Below are 16,468 nucleotides of genomic sequence, written 5' to 3' on the forward strand. Positions count from 1 at the left end.
ATGGGGCTCACAACTACAATTTCCATTTGATTTGATAATGATATTGCTGATGTTGATGTACTTGACTCGGCATCAACCATGTTCGGATGGTTCTTTTTACTAGCACGGGGCTCACAACTACAATTTCCATTTGATTTTGACATTGCTGATGGTGATGTACTTGACTCAATAGGTCTCCTCAAGTATGACATGTCGTCTTACAATCCAAGGTACTTTTGAGTGGGCTGGTTATGCGACACTGGTGTAGGTTACAGCTGTGGGCTCACTTTATTTGTCGGGTTTTCTCAGTCACAGCATACCTCCAGAAGTCTCGGTCTTTTGTCATTGCCTCTGTTATATATATATGTATATACACATATAGAATATGAGGGGTTTACTTCACTGGTCATCTAAACGAATAGGTACGCTGTGTAAGTGCTATAATTGGTTATCCATTAGGTTCCAAGTTCACGGCTGAGGCTGGATCTGTAGTAGGTTTTTGAGTTAGCAGGCATATATTAGAGTAAAAAAGACAACAAAAATGAAGGCAGGATGAGTATCTCAAGTCATTTAGAATATTTAATTAGAGTAAGATGAATTTGAGGTAAATAATCAATTAATTATTGGATGTCTTACAGCTGTTTCTGGAATATTCCAAGTGATAGGTTAGCATCTCCATACACTGGGTATTCCCTCATCAGATGCAAGGTGTGTATGAAATTTCTAGACAGAGAATTCACAGTTTATAAAGGAATAAAATAGTAGATAGAAGAATACAGACAGGAGAATAAAGTTCACAGCTCATCTTCCAGAGGGTATGGAGGTTGGTTCATACTTCCATGTTACTGGGGCCACAATTTAATGCACCTAGTACACTCTGTGCAGTGAGTGGAGGACAAGCATCGACAACATATGTTGAAAGAATTGTTTAACTTGTTGAAAATATGCCATGATAATATAGTGTCTAGTATTTTGTGAAATAGATGGTGATAGCATGGACATCCAGCCATGGGAAACAAACCAAAAACTAACGTATGAGTGATATATAGGCCTCTAGCTCATCCAGCAGGGCAATTACTCTGAATAACAACTGACTTGGACTTTAACAATCTAATCAACCCATGGTAACATAGAAGGCAGACATAAAATGATATGATGAATATTATCATCATCAGCAGCAGCAGCATAGTTTAAAAGTTTGTTTCACAACCAGATGGTTCTAAATTCAATAGTACAGCACCTTAGGCAAGTTTTGTTTTTCCACCATAGTCTTGGATTGACCAATAATACTTAAGGAATATAAATTTGGCAGACAATTACTGTATGGAAGATCCTCCTGTGTTTGTCTTTTGGCAAAAGATGTATATAACAGCAAGAAAGCTCAATAAACCTGGCCATTCAAACATCAATACCTTGTGATATTTATTCCGCTCAACTTATACAAACACTCTTTTGTCACTAAGGTATTGTCAGAAATGCAATGGGATATCTACAACCAATGGCATTTATTGCTTACATGAGACAAAATATGAGTTCCGTAACAGAACCTATGACATTTTTAAAGGAATCAACTAAAACTATTTCTGTATCAAAGAAACTCCACAGAATATCATTTCATGCTTGAGTAACTTTAGTGGAGTGGATTTTGTTGGAAGCATTCAGACTTGACCTCTAGTTTAAAAAGAACTGCCTTCTTGCCATTAGTTTTTGATGCTTTGGAAAATAAAGAGCCATGGGTACCTGCCCCTTTACTTTCTGACTAACCCCACCAAAAGACCATTAGCAACCATACTTTTGTATTGTTATTCCAACCACTTAAATAGCATCTAAAGAATGACAACACAAAAAAAGAAAAAAAAACAAACTCAGAGCAACAAGTGAAGTTTTTAAACTTCCAATAAAACTACATCATCTTTTAATGCCTGTCTTTCATGCTGGCTCTGAGCTCCAACATCTGATTTACCAACTACTTTACAGAGTGTGTTGGGTGCATTCTTTGTAGCAAGATTTCCATGTAACTGGCAAGACAAAAGTATTGATCTCTCAACAGACTGGAGTGTGTGTGTGTGTGTATTCAATAACAAATTAAAAGCAGTGCTAGTGTTGTAAACATTATTGACCACACATACTCAATGTATGTGTTTTGCTTGTTCACTACAGTAAAGCACCTAAAGGGTGACTCCCTCATTGCACTGGGTGTCAAAACACCTGAAAGTCATAGAAAGACAAGACAACTCACCCCAGATCATATTCAGGAGTGATGGATACTGATATTTCACTCTTTTTGTAGGTTATCAACACCATCATGTACCTGAATCAAACTGGAGACAAACAGAATCACCAGATCATCACTCCTGAATGGGATCTGGAGCAAGTTGTCTTGCCTGTCTATGACTTTCAGATGTTTTAACACTCAGTGTAATGGGGGGGGGGGGGGTTAATCTTTTAGGCACTTTACTGCAGTGAACCAGCAAACAAGCAAAACATACAGAATATGTGCAGTCAATAATATATACACATACAAACACCATTTTAATATCCATTTTTCCATGCATGCATGGGTTAAATGCAACATATTGACTGGATGCCCTTCCCGTCACCAATCTGCATCTGTTTCCAAACAGACATGATTTTCATGGAAGACAGAGAACAAATACCATTTATATGATAGTGATGCTTCTTTATAATCATCACAAGACAAAGGTAAACAAACATGTAGACACAGACATATACAGCAAGCTTCTTTTATTTGCTGACACTAAATCTACTCACAATCCTTTGGTCAGCCCAGTAAAAGACACTTGCCCAAAGTGCTGTGAAGTGGGACTAAACCCAAGACCACATGATTGGATAACAAGCTTAACTAGCTAGCCATGCCTGTACCATGCAAAAATTTCAGAGAAGGAAGTAAGTCAATTACATCAACCTTGGTGCTCAACTAGTACATATTTTATCAACCACAAAAGGATGAAAGGCAAAGGTGACTTTGGCAGAATTTGAACTCAAAACAAAGACGGGCAAAATGCCACTAAGCACTTTGTGCTTAGGAGTGCTAACGATTCTACCGGCTTGTTGCCTTACCTCTAAATATATTAAAATATGTACCTATAAATTTATTAAAATATGTCCAAATGTTTTGCTAACTCATGTTCGAAGCTTGAGAAGAATTACCAAGAAAACTATGTCTCCTGTTTGAGTTTCAACTTGTGCCTGCTTCATTTTCAATGACACTTGTATTAGAGAGGTTGAATGGGGTCTCACTTGCCAAAGACTGGAATGTCGTGTTGTTTTTCATCAAGTAAGAACCAGCTTCCACTTCAGTCAAATGGTCCATCAATTCTTCTATTTGAAGTAATTTCAACACCATTTGGGCTGCAAAGAACAAACAAAATTTTTTAAAAATTCAAGTACATGTATGACAATGTTTTGGTTGTTTTAAATCTAAAACAACAAAGAAATAACAGTAACCATTGACAAAACTAACGAACTTATGAAGGAAGCCTCTACATGCTTGCTTGAAATGTTAGAAACAGAAGCCAAATCTGTCAAATTACACCCTACCATCTTAGAAAGGAACTCATTTGATAATGAACTCTTAATGCCTGGCTTGAGAAAGAGAGAGAATGGTCACAGCTCGAATGTCTTTGATCGTAGATTTACTTTGTCAAGGCTGACCTGGAGAATCAAGAAATTTAAAATTCTAGTAATGTCTGTCCATATGGATAAATGAAAGTGAAGTTAAAGTTTCAATTCTTCATTTGGTATTTATTAACCCTTTTGTTACTATTTTTCTGTTGAAATACACAGCCTTTATTCCAATTAATTATGAAAATAATGAAAAATTTAGTAAAATAACAGTCATAAGCTGGTGTTTTGAAAAATAAATTTTGAAATTTTAATGATATATTTTAATTTACATTACTTTAAAAGGGGTAGTTTGTGTAATACAACCTGAACAAGTTTCAGGTGAGTTGGTATCAAAAGGGTTAAAAGATGAAAATTAGCCATGACAGTCAGACAGAGAAGCAGGAAAAGAGAGTGCGAGAGTTGTAATTGTCTAACAAATAATTTGATCTGAGACTGTATATTCAAGCTAAAACAACTGCAGCTATTTGAAAAACACACAAAAACTGTCAACTCTTAAACATTTATTACTTGGTGTCAAAGGTTTTGCTGCACTAACAGTGACAAAGTCAGTGACACGATTCCACTGCACTGCATCTTGCTGAAAATTTACTCAAACAGGAAAAACTTGAAAGCCTACATAAACAGATTAACAGTTGCAATGGAATTGCATCAAAGACCAGATTGCAGAGAGTGCAATGAAAATTTCTACATCAAATAATAAATGTGCAAATGAAGTTATGAGGCAAAAACATGGCTGTGTAGTAAGAAGCTTGCTTCTAGGTTCAATCACAGAAGCAAACTTCTTGCCACCTAGGGCAAATGTTTTCTACTACAGTCCTGGGCTGACCAAATCTGTATGAGTGGATTTAGTAGGTAGAAACTGAAAGAACCCATTCTATGTGTGTGTATGTGTGTATATATACACACACACACATATACATACATATATACATACACATATGCACACATATATATATACATACATATGTATATACACACAGACACACACACATATATACACAGTAAATTCCGCTTTATAAATCCACTGATAATAAATCCAACTGCTTAATGTATCCAAAATGGGTTGAGATGGAATTTTTACACATAAAATCTATTGATTAATAAATCCAAACCATCGCTTAATAAATTCAATTGTCACTGCTTCTTCCTAAAGTGTCAACAAGTGGCAGTGAACGAATGGAGTGAATTTTTCGCTCTTAAATACTAACAGGTAGGCACCAGCAGCCATAGCCAGCCAGCCATGTGGTACACTCCATCATCCCAAAATAGATCAATGAATATGTAATAGCTGGTGGTGGCTGCTGGAGCCTACCACACAACCCTGTCATTCAAGTGAAAAAGTAGGCTCTGGGACACCTCTTGTCAAAATTATGTATCCTTGTCATTCATTGGATGATGGAGTGTACCACATGACAGCTGGATCCTACCTGTCAGTATTTAAGGGCAAAAAATACATGTTGGTCACGCAGAGAGGCAGACACACAAACAAGTTGTTCAAAATGAAAATAGAGAGGCAGTACAAATCCATGACAGAAAAAGAGAGTTGGTATCAAAAGGGTTAAAAGATGAAAATTAGCCATGACAGTCAGACAGAGAAGCAGGAAAAGAGAGTGCGAGAGTTGTAATTGTCTCACAAATTATTTGATCTGAGACGGGCATATGGCGTAGTGGTTAAGAGCATGGGCTACTAACTCCAAGATTCCGAGTTTGATTCCAGGCAGTGACCTGAATAATAATAATAATAACATCAAAAGATACCTTAGGAATGAGAACCCAGGTTCGAAATTTCCTCAAGACACCTCATGAAGGCTGGAAGGTATATCAGCCGAAACGTGTTAACAACAAACAAGATGAGGACAAATATCTGTCAAATGTAAATAATGTACACTTTAGGCGTGGGAGTGGCTGTGGTAAGTAGCTTGCTTACGAACCATATGGTTCTGGGTTCAGTCTCACTGCATGGCACCTTAGGCAAGTGTCTTCTACTATAGCCTCAGGCTGACCAAAGCCTTGCGAGAGGATTTGGTAGACAGAAACTGAAAGAAGCCTGTTATATATATGTACATATATATATATATGTGTGAGTGTGTGTATATGTTTGTGTGTCTGTGTTTGTCCCGCAACATCGCTTGACAACCGATGTTGGTGTTTACATCCCTGTAACTTAGCGGTTCAGCAAAAGAGACTGATAGAATAAGTACTAGGCTTACAAAGAATAAGTCCTGGGGTCAATTTGCTAGACTAAAGGCAGTGCTCCAGCATGGCCACAGTCAAATGACTGAAACAAGTAAAAGAGAAAGAGAAAAGAGAGAATTCATCATCTCTTAAATGTAGAACTGAAAGATTCAATTGTTAGAACATTGAAGAGCTCTTGGGAAAACAACTCAGTGGGAAGCAGCACAGAGTTGGGGAATTTCAAGAGGTCTGCGCCAGAATTTGCAAAAGAATGAAGCTGACCTTTGTGCCAAAGAACATGATGGCTGTTCATCAAAAAGAAAGCATCAATGAGAGGGAAAGGGCCATCTACGATTGGTTTCAATTTATTCACTTGAGAAATGTCTCCATCAACGGCCCGATCCCAATGCAGAAAGCCAACACTATTGCTCAAGCTGCTGGACATGATTTTAAGGCATCCGAAGGTTGGTTTTACCATTGGCAAAAAAGACATGGAATCTCTTTTATGGTTCTAAAAGGTAAGCTTTGTAGTTCACTAGTTCACATTTTTCTCTTTAGAGAACACAAACTAAACATTTCATAATTTGCAGGTGATGCAGCTGAAGCTGGCATCAATGGAGCCCATCAATTTCATGAGACAACCATGCAGCTTCTACTGAAATCGTATCAGCCACAGGACATCTACAACGCCAATGAAACTGGGATCTACTTTTGTGCATTACCAGGGAACACACATGTCAATGAGAGTTGCAAGAAATCTGTGAGGGGCTTTAAGATGGCAAAGGACCGTGTGATGGTAGTCTGCAACATGAATGGAGACCAAGAAGACTTGCTCTTAATTGGAAAGGCTGGTTCAGCAAAATGCTTCAAAAATGTCAAAATGCTCAAAAAGAAATTGAAGAACTTGTTGTCCATAGGTGATGATGGTGTTGTTACTCCAGAGATCATCACTGAAGAAGAAAAACTAGATGAGATCATCCATGACATTCAGCAATCTGAGAAGGAAACCAAAGGAGATGAAGATGGCGATTCTGATGTTGATGAAAGAGTTCTGGAGCCTCCAACACCAGCTGAAATGAGACACTATCTCACTCGATTAGAAAGTGGCCTTGAAAGTTTTGATTTCAGTGACACAACTCTTTTTAGAACTCTTAAGGAAAAAAAAAATCAATGCAGAGCCGCAAACAAAGCATCCAGCAAAGCAAACAACACTTGACAAATTTTTCATTCAATGACATTATTTATAATGTTTTTGTGTATTTGCATATCTATGTATTTTAATAAATACACATGTTTAATCAATTGGCGAGTTTTGTTCCCTTGGTTAATAAATCCCCCATTTAATTAATTCGAAATAGGCAGTCCCAAGATGGATTTATAAAGTGGGGTCTACTGTATGTGTATATATATAATTAATAAGTTTGAAAATGGAGAGATTTAATGGATATAAATTAATTTATTAATTATTGTTTCACATCGTACCCAATTTAAATTACAAATCATATATAATAATATAAGTTTGCATTTTGAGTACCCTGGGTGGAAAATGGGTATTACAGAGTTTACATTTTGATCAGTTGAAATACTCCAACAGATTAAGCTTATGAAAATATGTTTATTGTGTGCATATGCAAATCTGCACATGCGTTAACATTTTTATTTTTATTTAAATACCATAATAATAATAATGAATTTAAAATATATAAGAATAAAGATAAAGGATAAAAATAAAGATTAATAATAGATAATGAAAATAATGAAATATTAATAATAAAATAAAATGAAATAAAAGTTTGTCCATGGTCAATTTTGGTTTATGTGTGAGTGTATGTTCATGCATTTATATGTGTACTTGTATGAGTATACACGTATGTTTACTTCCTAAGTTAATTTATGTGTGTGTATGTGTGTCAGCATAAGGCTACTGAATACAAGTATGAATGTCATCGTTTATGCATGAGTATGTGTGTGTGTGTGATTATGGATCCTTATTACTTAAGTTACTTTATTAGTGTCTATGCAGATTAGTAAAAGGTTATCGAATATTTCTATAACTATATATGCATTTATATGTATGGATATTTATAGCCCATTTCAGTTTATGTATGATTGTTTATATGTGTGCATATATAGGTGTTTATTGTCTATGTTGATTTATGTGTGCGTAAGTGTGTATGTATGTTAGTAACATGTTATGAAGTCAAATCAGTTTGATAATATATATATATATATATATATATATATATATATATATTACGTTTGAGAATTTAAAAATCACTTCTTTAACTTTCTAAGACATCTCAACAGTTATAAAAGCAAATTTCGTTTGTTTGTTTACGTTTATCGTAATTTGAATTTATATATATATATATGTATATATATATATATATATATATATATATATATATATATATATATATATATATATATATATTCCCTTATATGCTTGAGTCTAATTCATGAAACAGTAAGATAATTAGTAAAGTAATTATATTTGTATTTAGTTACTGATTCATAGTTTATTCTATATAACATTATATATTTAAGTGTGTGTGAAAGAGAACACATATAAATGCGGCTGATGATACACATATTTAAAATTAATATGTAGATATATTAAGTGCATTATGTCATCAAGATTAGTATTATTGATAGATTTATAATATTTTCATCTAAAATAAGATGTATTATATTATCTGATTAATTAATAAAGATCAATACTCACTATTATTATTAAACTGATATTTAAGTATTACATAATATATAGTATATATTATTTATATCATTTTTATCCAATGTTTGATCTGTAAATTATATTATACTTATTCTGTGGGTGTGTTTGTGGAGTTGTTAGTTAACTCCTCCTACATCATTTTATTGATTTTGATGAAACTTGACACGTGAGTAGAACATATGTCTGGAAACCTCATGGCATACTTAGATTGTTGAAAAAAAATCGATAATAGGGCACCTGGAAGGGATCCTTATATATATCTAATATATTTCATTTTAACAGTCAAGGGAAATAACCCATTCACCCAGATTTTAACAGCCAAGGGAAACAACCCATTCATTTTCCTAAATCATTTAGTATACATCAAATTGAGTATGCTTATTTCTTAGTATTTGAACTGTTAGAGTTATTTTCGCAATTTACCCAGTACAACCCCTAAACAAGTAAATAGTATTTTCCTAAATAATAGATCCACTTATTTCAGTTAGCGACTTATTCACGAATATACAAACATTAGCGCAGCTGAGGGTATTATTCTCTGGGAACACACAAAAGCCCTTTTCAGAGTTATTCATTTTGAATTGTTATCTCATATCTGATTAGCCTGTTATTATGTAACATGCTTCATGATTTTAGTATACATACCTTATTAACATTTCTTCCTAAGTTCTATATACTCTGGGAATGCATTAAAACCTTTTTCAGGGCTACTTTATTTGAATTTTAGTATCGGGTAACTAATTTCATGTTATTACATAACTAACTTCACACTTTGGGTTTTCGTAACTTATTGGGAATTCCTAAAAACAAGATCCTGTGTAAGACAGTTCGCTGTTCTCTGTAAATGCACAAAAACCATTTTAAGGGCTACATACTTTGTATTGCTGTTATTGGATTAGCGAAACAATTATGAGAACAGAACCAAGGGATAAGCACCGCTTTCCTGGGAATTACTGGGTACGTCAGCTAATTTTCTAAAATATACCTAAGTAGGGAGTTCCGAAAGGGGTCTCAGGGAGTAGCGTCCCTGCCTTCCTGAGCTAGGTTTCCACCACATTTCTTCAAATTCGTGGTCGAGGCCTTAGTCTCAAGAGCACTCATGTCTAGAAACTGGGTTTGGAGGTAAGCAAAGGCATGTTCCCCATAGAAAATCCAGCTCCAAAAAAGCCTCATGATAGCAAAGGAGAATGGACACCAGCCAGCCCAAAGGTTGGGGAGGGCTGCACCTGCCTATCTCAGTTGCTATGGCATTGAGGTAGATCTGGCCACCCCCGTTAATGGGGACAAAACCAGGATTTAAAACACTGGATGATGATAATGATGATGATGATGATGACGTAGTTTAATTCCAACAAGTTAAAATATTCACTCTTCCTGAGTTAATTGAGTTTAGATATATATTTTATGCTTATTATACATTATGCTTACATTTCTAATGTTCAGTTTTGTTATTTATTATTCATTTATCAATTAAATTTTTTAAAAACATACTTTGAGTAGTGACACCAAGCTAAAATATTTTCTTTCTTAGAGTTAATCAATCTTTGTTTAGATTTTATTATTTGAAAAATTTCTTCAGTAGATAATTTACATTTACTACCTGAAATTTGATAAGCTCTGGCACGACTTACAACCTCCCATTTAATCTTATACTTTTCCCATCATCTTTTAACATCCATATAAATTTGCTGAGACTAGTGTTATTGATTTTGTGCTTATTTCTAAAACAACTCCCATGGTTCACAACTTTTTGTTTAAATTGAGTTTCGGTTGAAACTTTGTAATGGTATTCCTTCCTTTCAAATTTAACTACACACTTATATACCAGGTTATCTTGTTTACAATTATTATTAAGTTTGCAATTTTCTTTAATCCTGCAATCACAATTTTTATTAACGTCATTATTTATACAATTCCTAATGTTGATTATTTCTATTATTTTCATTTTTATCATTAATATTATTTGGGTTAGAAAGGGAGTCAATATGGGTTATTTCCCATTTACTTTTATAAATTGCATTAACATCATTTTTAATTGAATTTCAATTGTTATGAAAAATATCTAATTTTCTGTTAGTAATTGAAGATATTATTCCAAAAAGATTCATTGACAAGGAATGACCAACATTTATAGATTTAGAATTAATAATTTCACTATACTTATATCCTTATTTAAATGTTTATGAATTAATCAATAAATTGATTTAATTATGTTACTTTTCATTTGACTTTCAAAGGTGATAATAAACCACAAATTATTGATTTTATTTGGACAACCATAATCTATATTAGATTTATCAGAATTTATGCAAGGAGTATATCTATTTTTATTAATATTATATTTACGATTATAAGTATTATCGTATACTAGCAGTATAGCCCGGCTTTGCCCGGGATTAAGTTGGGATTATTTATTTCAAACCAAACTAAGTAACATGACGTCAAATTTGGGCAGAATCAGTGGGGTTGAGAGTTTGATCGGCAGAAGTGATCAGGTTACACATGCCATCCCTTTGAAAACACCACCGCCATCATCTAACCCCTCTTTGCTCATGGGTTAGGAACCCAGAGAACATTATTTTTCTTTGTGGTTGGGTCGTTGATGACCTCATTCTAGCATATTGGATGTCCACCTAGTAGTCATCCCTTATACACGTGTAATACAATTTTTTCTGAATTTTCAGATTTGTTATATGCTAGGCCACTTGGTTTTAAATTGAATATTCAATTTATCATCCTATATATATATATATATATATATATATATATATATTTATTTATTTATATGAGCAACACACACATACACACATGCACGTATGTACACCAATTGTATACATATTTTTTGTACGCATACATGTTCGCATGTGTGTGTGTTGCCCATATATCAACAAAACACACACACCTTGCCTTACATATATATACGGATAAATGATTAGAAATAAATATATTTGGGAAATGGCGATTTACGGTACAATACCTAGAAACGTGAAAATCAGACCACATGGGTTTGTTTACATCAATTCGGCAGAGATAGAGAGAGCGCGCTCTCCCTCCCTTACACACATTTATCTCTCTTTCTTTCTTTCTCTTTCTCCCTGTCTCACACATACAGCAACATTACACACACACACATGCTGCTCTCTCACACTAACAAAAGAACTTCACATACACACCACACTTTCTGTCTCGCATACTCACTATAAAAAGATAGCGTCTATTTCTTTTTGGCAACATGTGTTTTGTGTGTAATGTTGCTGTGTGTGTGTGTGTGTGTGTGTGTGAGAAAGAAAGAAAGAAAGAAAGAGAGATAACTGGCATGTGTATGTAAGGGAGGGAGAGATAGAGAGAGGGAGAGATAGAGAGAGAGAGAGAGAGGGTATTTTTTTGTTTGATAGCTGGCAAACAAAAAATGTATCTTTCCTTCACCCTCCCTCTCAGAAACATACAATTTTTCTCTCTCTCTCTCTACTTCATGCGCGTACGCACAGATTTGACTTCGCCATGTCAACAAACTTCAAAATTTGCAAAAGTTTATCGATTTTTACAGGTATACGCGGGTACCTCTGAGAGAGAAAGTTCACTAAAATGCACATAGGGTCATTCCGAATCTTCTCCTAAAATTGGAGCGACATGCGTGCTAATTTGTGGACGTGCATAAACGACATTCACATACACACACACACACAAACATCATCTGTTTTATAGATATTGATGTTATTTGTTTTACTACATCTTTCATTTTCGTATTCATTACCATATTCACGTTTCATGCATTTAGAATCAAATTTAGTATTTATTAATACTCTTTTACTTGTTTCAGTCATTTGACTGTGGTCAAGCTGGAGCACCGCCTTTAGTTGAGTGAATCGACCCCAGGATTTATTCTTTGTAAGCCTAGTACTTATTCTATCAGTCTCTTTTCTTGAACCGCTAAGTTACGAGGACGAAAACACACCAGCATCGGTTGTCAAGCAATGTTGTGGGGACAAACACAGACACACAAACGTATATATACACACACGTATACGTACGATGGGCTTCTTTCAGTTTCCGTCTACCAAATCCACTCACAATGCTTTGGTCAGCCCGAGGCTATAGTAGAAGACACTTGCCCAAGGTGCCATGCAGTGGGACTGAACCCAGAACCATGTGGTTGGTAAGCAAGCTACTTACCACACAGCCACTCCTGTATGTGTATGTATATGTATGTATGTATATATATATATCTATATGTATATATATATGTATACATTTGATAAATAAATTCAAAAAGGGATAAAACACTTTTACAAGAATTTTATCAAGAAGCCAGTGTGTAAAAAAATTCATAAGGGAAATTTCTATTCCCAAGAATATAATTATTCGTTTATATTTATATAAAGAGCATTATTACAGAAAATAATAACGCCACACAGTGGACTTCTCAAAATAACCACGTTTAGTACCTAATGCGAGGAAAAAACAACCAACAGAAGACGACCAACTTTCTTTTAAATAAACTTAACTGTGTATCGGCCGATTTCGCGATTACTAGAATGAATCTAGATTTCATTCATCAGAACAGTATTGTCCCAAAAATATATATAAATAAACAGAATTCTCACCTCACCAAAAACGAACACACTACGTATCCGACAGAGTAAAGGGAATGAAGTTTATCTGTATATATCTTCATCAAAGAAGCGGGAATACTTCCGGGTTGCTTCTGGGTACCCATGTGGAGACAGGAATAAAAATTCAACATTGAATATATTCCGTGTATATATTTGATAAATAAATTCAAAAAGGGATAAAACTCTTTTACAAGAATTTTATCAAGAAGCCAGTGTGTAAAAAAAATTCATAAGGGAAATTTCTATTCCCAAGAATATAATTATTTGTTTATATTTATATAAAGGGCATTATTACAGAAAATAATAACGCCACACAGTGGACTTCTCAAAATAACCATATTTAGTACCTCATGCGAGGAAAAAACAATCAACATATATATATGTATACATATATATGTATGTATATATGTATGTATACATATATATATATATATTGTTGTACTTGGGGATGGTCATGTTGCCAGTTTAGCCAATAAAAACACACGCACTGTATATTTGGTGTTAATTTTCTTTTTTTTTTTTTTTTTTTTTTCAGCTTTATATTACATTAATCTTAATCTTAATCTTATTTCGGCCAGAGTTCTTTCGTCACACTTCTGTGACCTCATCAGTGGTCCTTTGTTTCCTTCTTCTTTCTTATGTGTGTGTCTCACCTTGCTAACTATCAGCCATTTTGTATTTTGTATTCCTATTGTATGTGTCTACGCATGCGTGTCCTTCAATGTGTCTGTGTCTTTTGTAAGTGCATGTGTGTATGGGGAGTGTTTGTATCACCTATATTCTCTGTTAATACGTGTTCGTTTGTATTAGTTTTTATTTATTTATATGTTCATGTGTGTGTGTGTGTGTGTGTGTGTTTTTTTTTTTGTTTTTTTTTGTGTTTAATTAAGTTTTGTTAACGTATGTAGTATTTAATTCCATTTGTTTATCTATGTATTGTATTATACTTTGTTCCTATTATTGGTTTATGGGTAACATGTCACATGCTGTGGTTTGTTAGTGGCGTATGTTAGTGTTCCATTCTAGTTTCCTATTCAGGCTAGGTTTCCCTTCTATTATGTGTGTAGCTTCAGTAATTTGTCTAAGTGCTGCATCACTGCTATGTGTAGATAAGATTTTAATTTCTATGTTGTTGATTGAGCCTCTATGTTCTTGCTCAGCGTGCTGGTACAGAACTGATGAGTTCTTCCCTTCCTTAAGTTCCCTCCAATGTTCGTTTGCCCGCTCCCCTATACTCCTTGCTGTTTCGCCTACATATGTCGTTGTCTTATTTCTGCATCGTCCCTCTGTACATCTTATACTATAGACCACATTTCTGGTTTTGCAGTTCGTTTGTGGGCTAAATCTACATACGATACAGTTCCTATCAGTGCAGGGGGTTCTACTGAAAGGGTATGTTCTACTGATAAGGGATTTGATAGGGTTGCCTGGCCTTTCAACAACCTTAATTCTTAGCTTAAGTTTGTCTAGGGCCCTTCTAAAGCGGTACGCCAGTTCGCCTCTAGGGGTGGTGTCGACGAACATGACGCTTTGGTACTTGTGGCTATTGTACCACGAACTTGCCTTCCCTATTTTCTTCTTAGTTCTTTCTATGGTGTTCCATGATTTGCTCCTATAGAGTGGGCAAATCCCATTCCTATTGTTGCGTTTGATTGTTTCAAACTTCTTCATAGCTCCTTTGTAAACCCTGATCCTTTCTTTATGGCTGTAACCCGAGAACTGCATGCGGTGGACGAAATGTTGTATATGTCTCTTTAATTCTGTAGGGTCGCACATGCAGGAGACATTTCGCATTACTCTGACGAGGTCTGCCATCAATATGTTGAATTTGGCATTGTCCGCAATAGCCGAGTTCCGGTGGATCAGGTACTTGGAGGCCATAGGTTTTGTATAGTGTGAATGGAGGATTCTGGTTTTATTGTTCTTAGTTTCTAGCCAGAGTTCAGTATCTAATATAGGTAATCTATGGTTAGGGTGTTTAGTAGGGTAGTCTATCGTAACCCTAATACTCTGGTGGATGGAGTTAGCTATTTGCTGGATGCTCTCCATAGTCTTAGTTTCTATTTCTATTTCAGGAGCTAGTATAAAGGTCACCCTAAAAGGCCACACCTTTAAATTTAACAACAAATTATACGCCCAGGACGAGGGGGCAGCCATCGGGGTTAGTATCGCTGGTGATGTGGCCAATCTTTTCATGGTATGGTGGGACAGAAGGCTTAAGGAACGCCTGACACAGAACTCCATACTCGTGAATGTGTACTCTCGATATGTCGATGATATCAACTTAGTGGTAAAGACACCCCCACAAGAGAGTAAGGTCCGGATACGTTCGTGCTGCTGATCGAGGGCTAAAAGCAACAGTAACATCCACCCCTAGGGGTCAGCCACACTTAAGTGGCAATATACTACACTTTATCGTGCAGTTACTGTTAATACTTCATTTAGAGAATTAACATTGCTTGTTTTCACCTTTTCAATATCAGTGAAGAATTTCACTGGAAAAGAAGATATAAGGTTTGCCAGGTTTTTGTCTCTCTCACCAAGGTAATCAGCTGTCGAACGCCGACGAAGGGAAATAACCCTGAAATCCGGATACGTTCGTGCTGCTGATCGAGGTGAGAGGGATAACTTCCCTTGGCAAACAGGACACAGTCGTGTGTCGATAAGCCAGCTGGAGGAGATGTCCTCCTGGGGCTAAAAGCAACAGTAACATCCACCCCTAGGGGTCAGCCACACTTAAGTGGCAATATACTACACTTTATCGTGCAGTTACTGTTAATACTTCATTTAGAGAATTAACATTGCTTGTTTTCACCTTTTCAATATCAGTGAAGAATTTCACTGGAAAAGAAGATATAAGGTTTGCCAGGTTTTTGTCTCTCTCACCAAGGTCATCAGCTGTCGAACGCCGACGAAGGGAAATAACCCTGAAATCCGGATACGTTCGTGTTGCTGATCGAGATGAGAGGGATAACATCCCTTGGCAAACAGGACACAGTCGTGTGTCGATAAGCCAGCTGGAGGAGATGTCCTCCTGGGGCTAAAAGCAACAGTAACATCCACCCCTAGGGGTCAGCCACACTTAAGTGGCAATATACTACACTTTATCGTGCAGTTACTGTTAATACTTCATTTAGAGAATTAACATTGCTTATATATATATACATATATATATATATATATATATATATATATATATACATATATATATATATATACATATATATATATATATATATAAACATATATATACATATATATAAAATGTATATACATATATATATATATATATATATATATACATACATATATATATATA

General features: G+C 35.2%; 1 protein-coding gene across 1 annotated transcript in view; it reads right to left on the minus strand.

The window, feature by feature from the left end:
• Positions 1-540: 540 nt before the first annotated feature.
• LOC106872262 (DNA helicase MCM9) overlaps positions 541-16,468 on the minus strand; it is an 89,397-nt gene continuing 73,469 nt past the window's right edge. The window contains exon 12 of the mRNA XM_089340719.1: positions 541-3,379. Within this exon, the coding sequence (XP_089196845.1) occupies positions 3,179-3,379 (201 nt within the window). The 3' untranslated portion in view covers positions 541-3,178. The remainder of the gene's footprint in view (positions 3,380-16,468) is intronic.

Source organism: Octopus bimaculoides, chromosome 23, assembly GCF_046866305.1.
Source record: "Octopus bimaculoides isolate indiv1 chromosome 23, ASM4686630v1, whole genome shotgun sequence".
Lineage (NCBI taxonomy): Eukaryota > Metazoa > Mollusca > Cephalopoda > Octopoda > Octopodidae > Octopus > Octopus bimaculoides.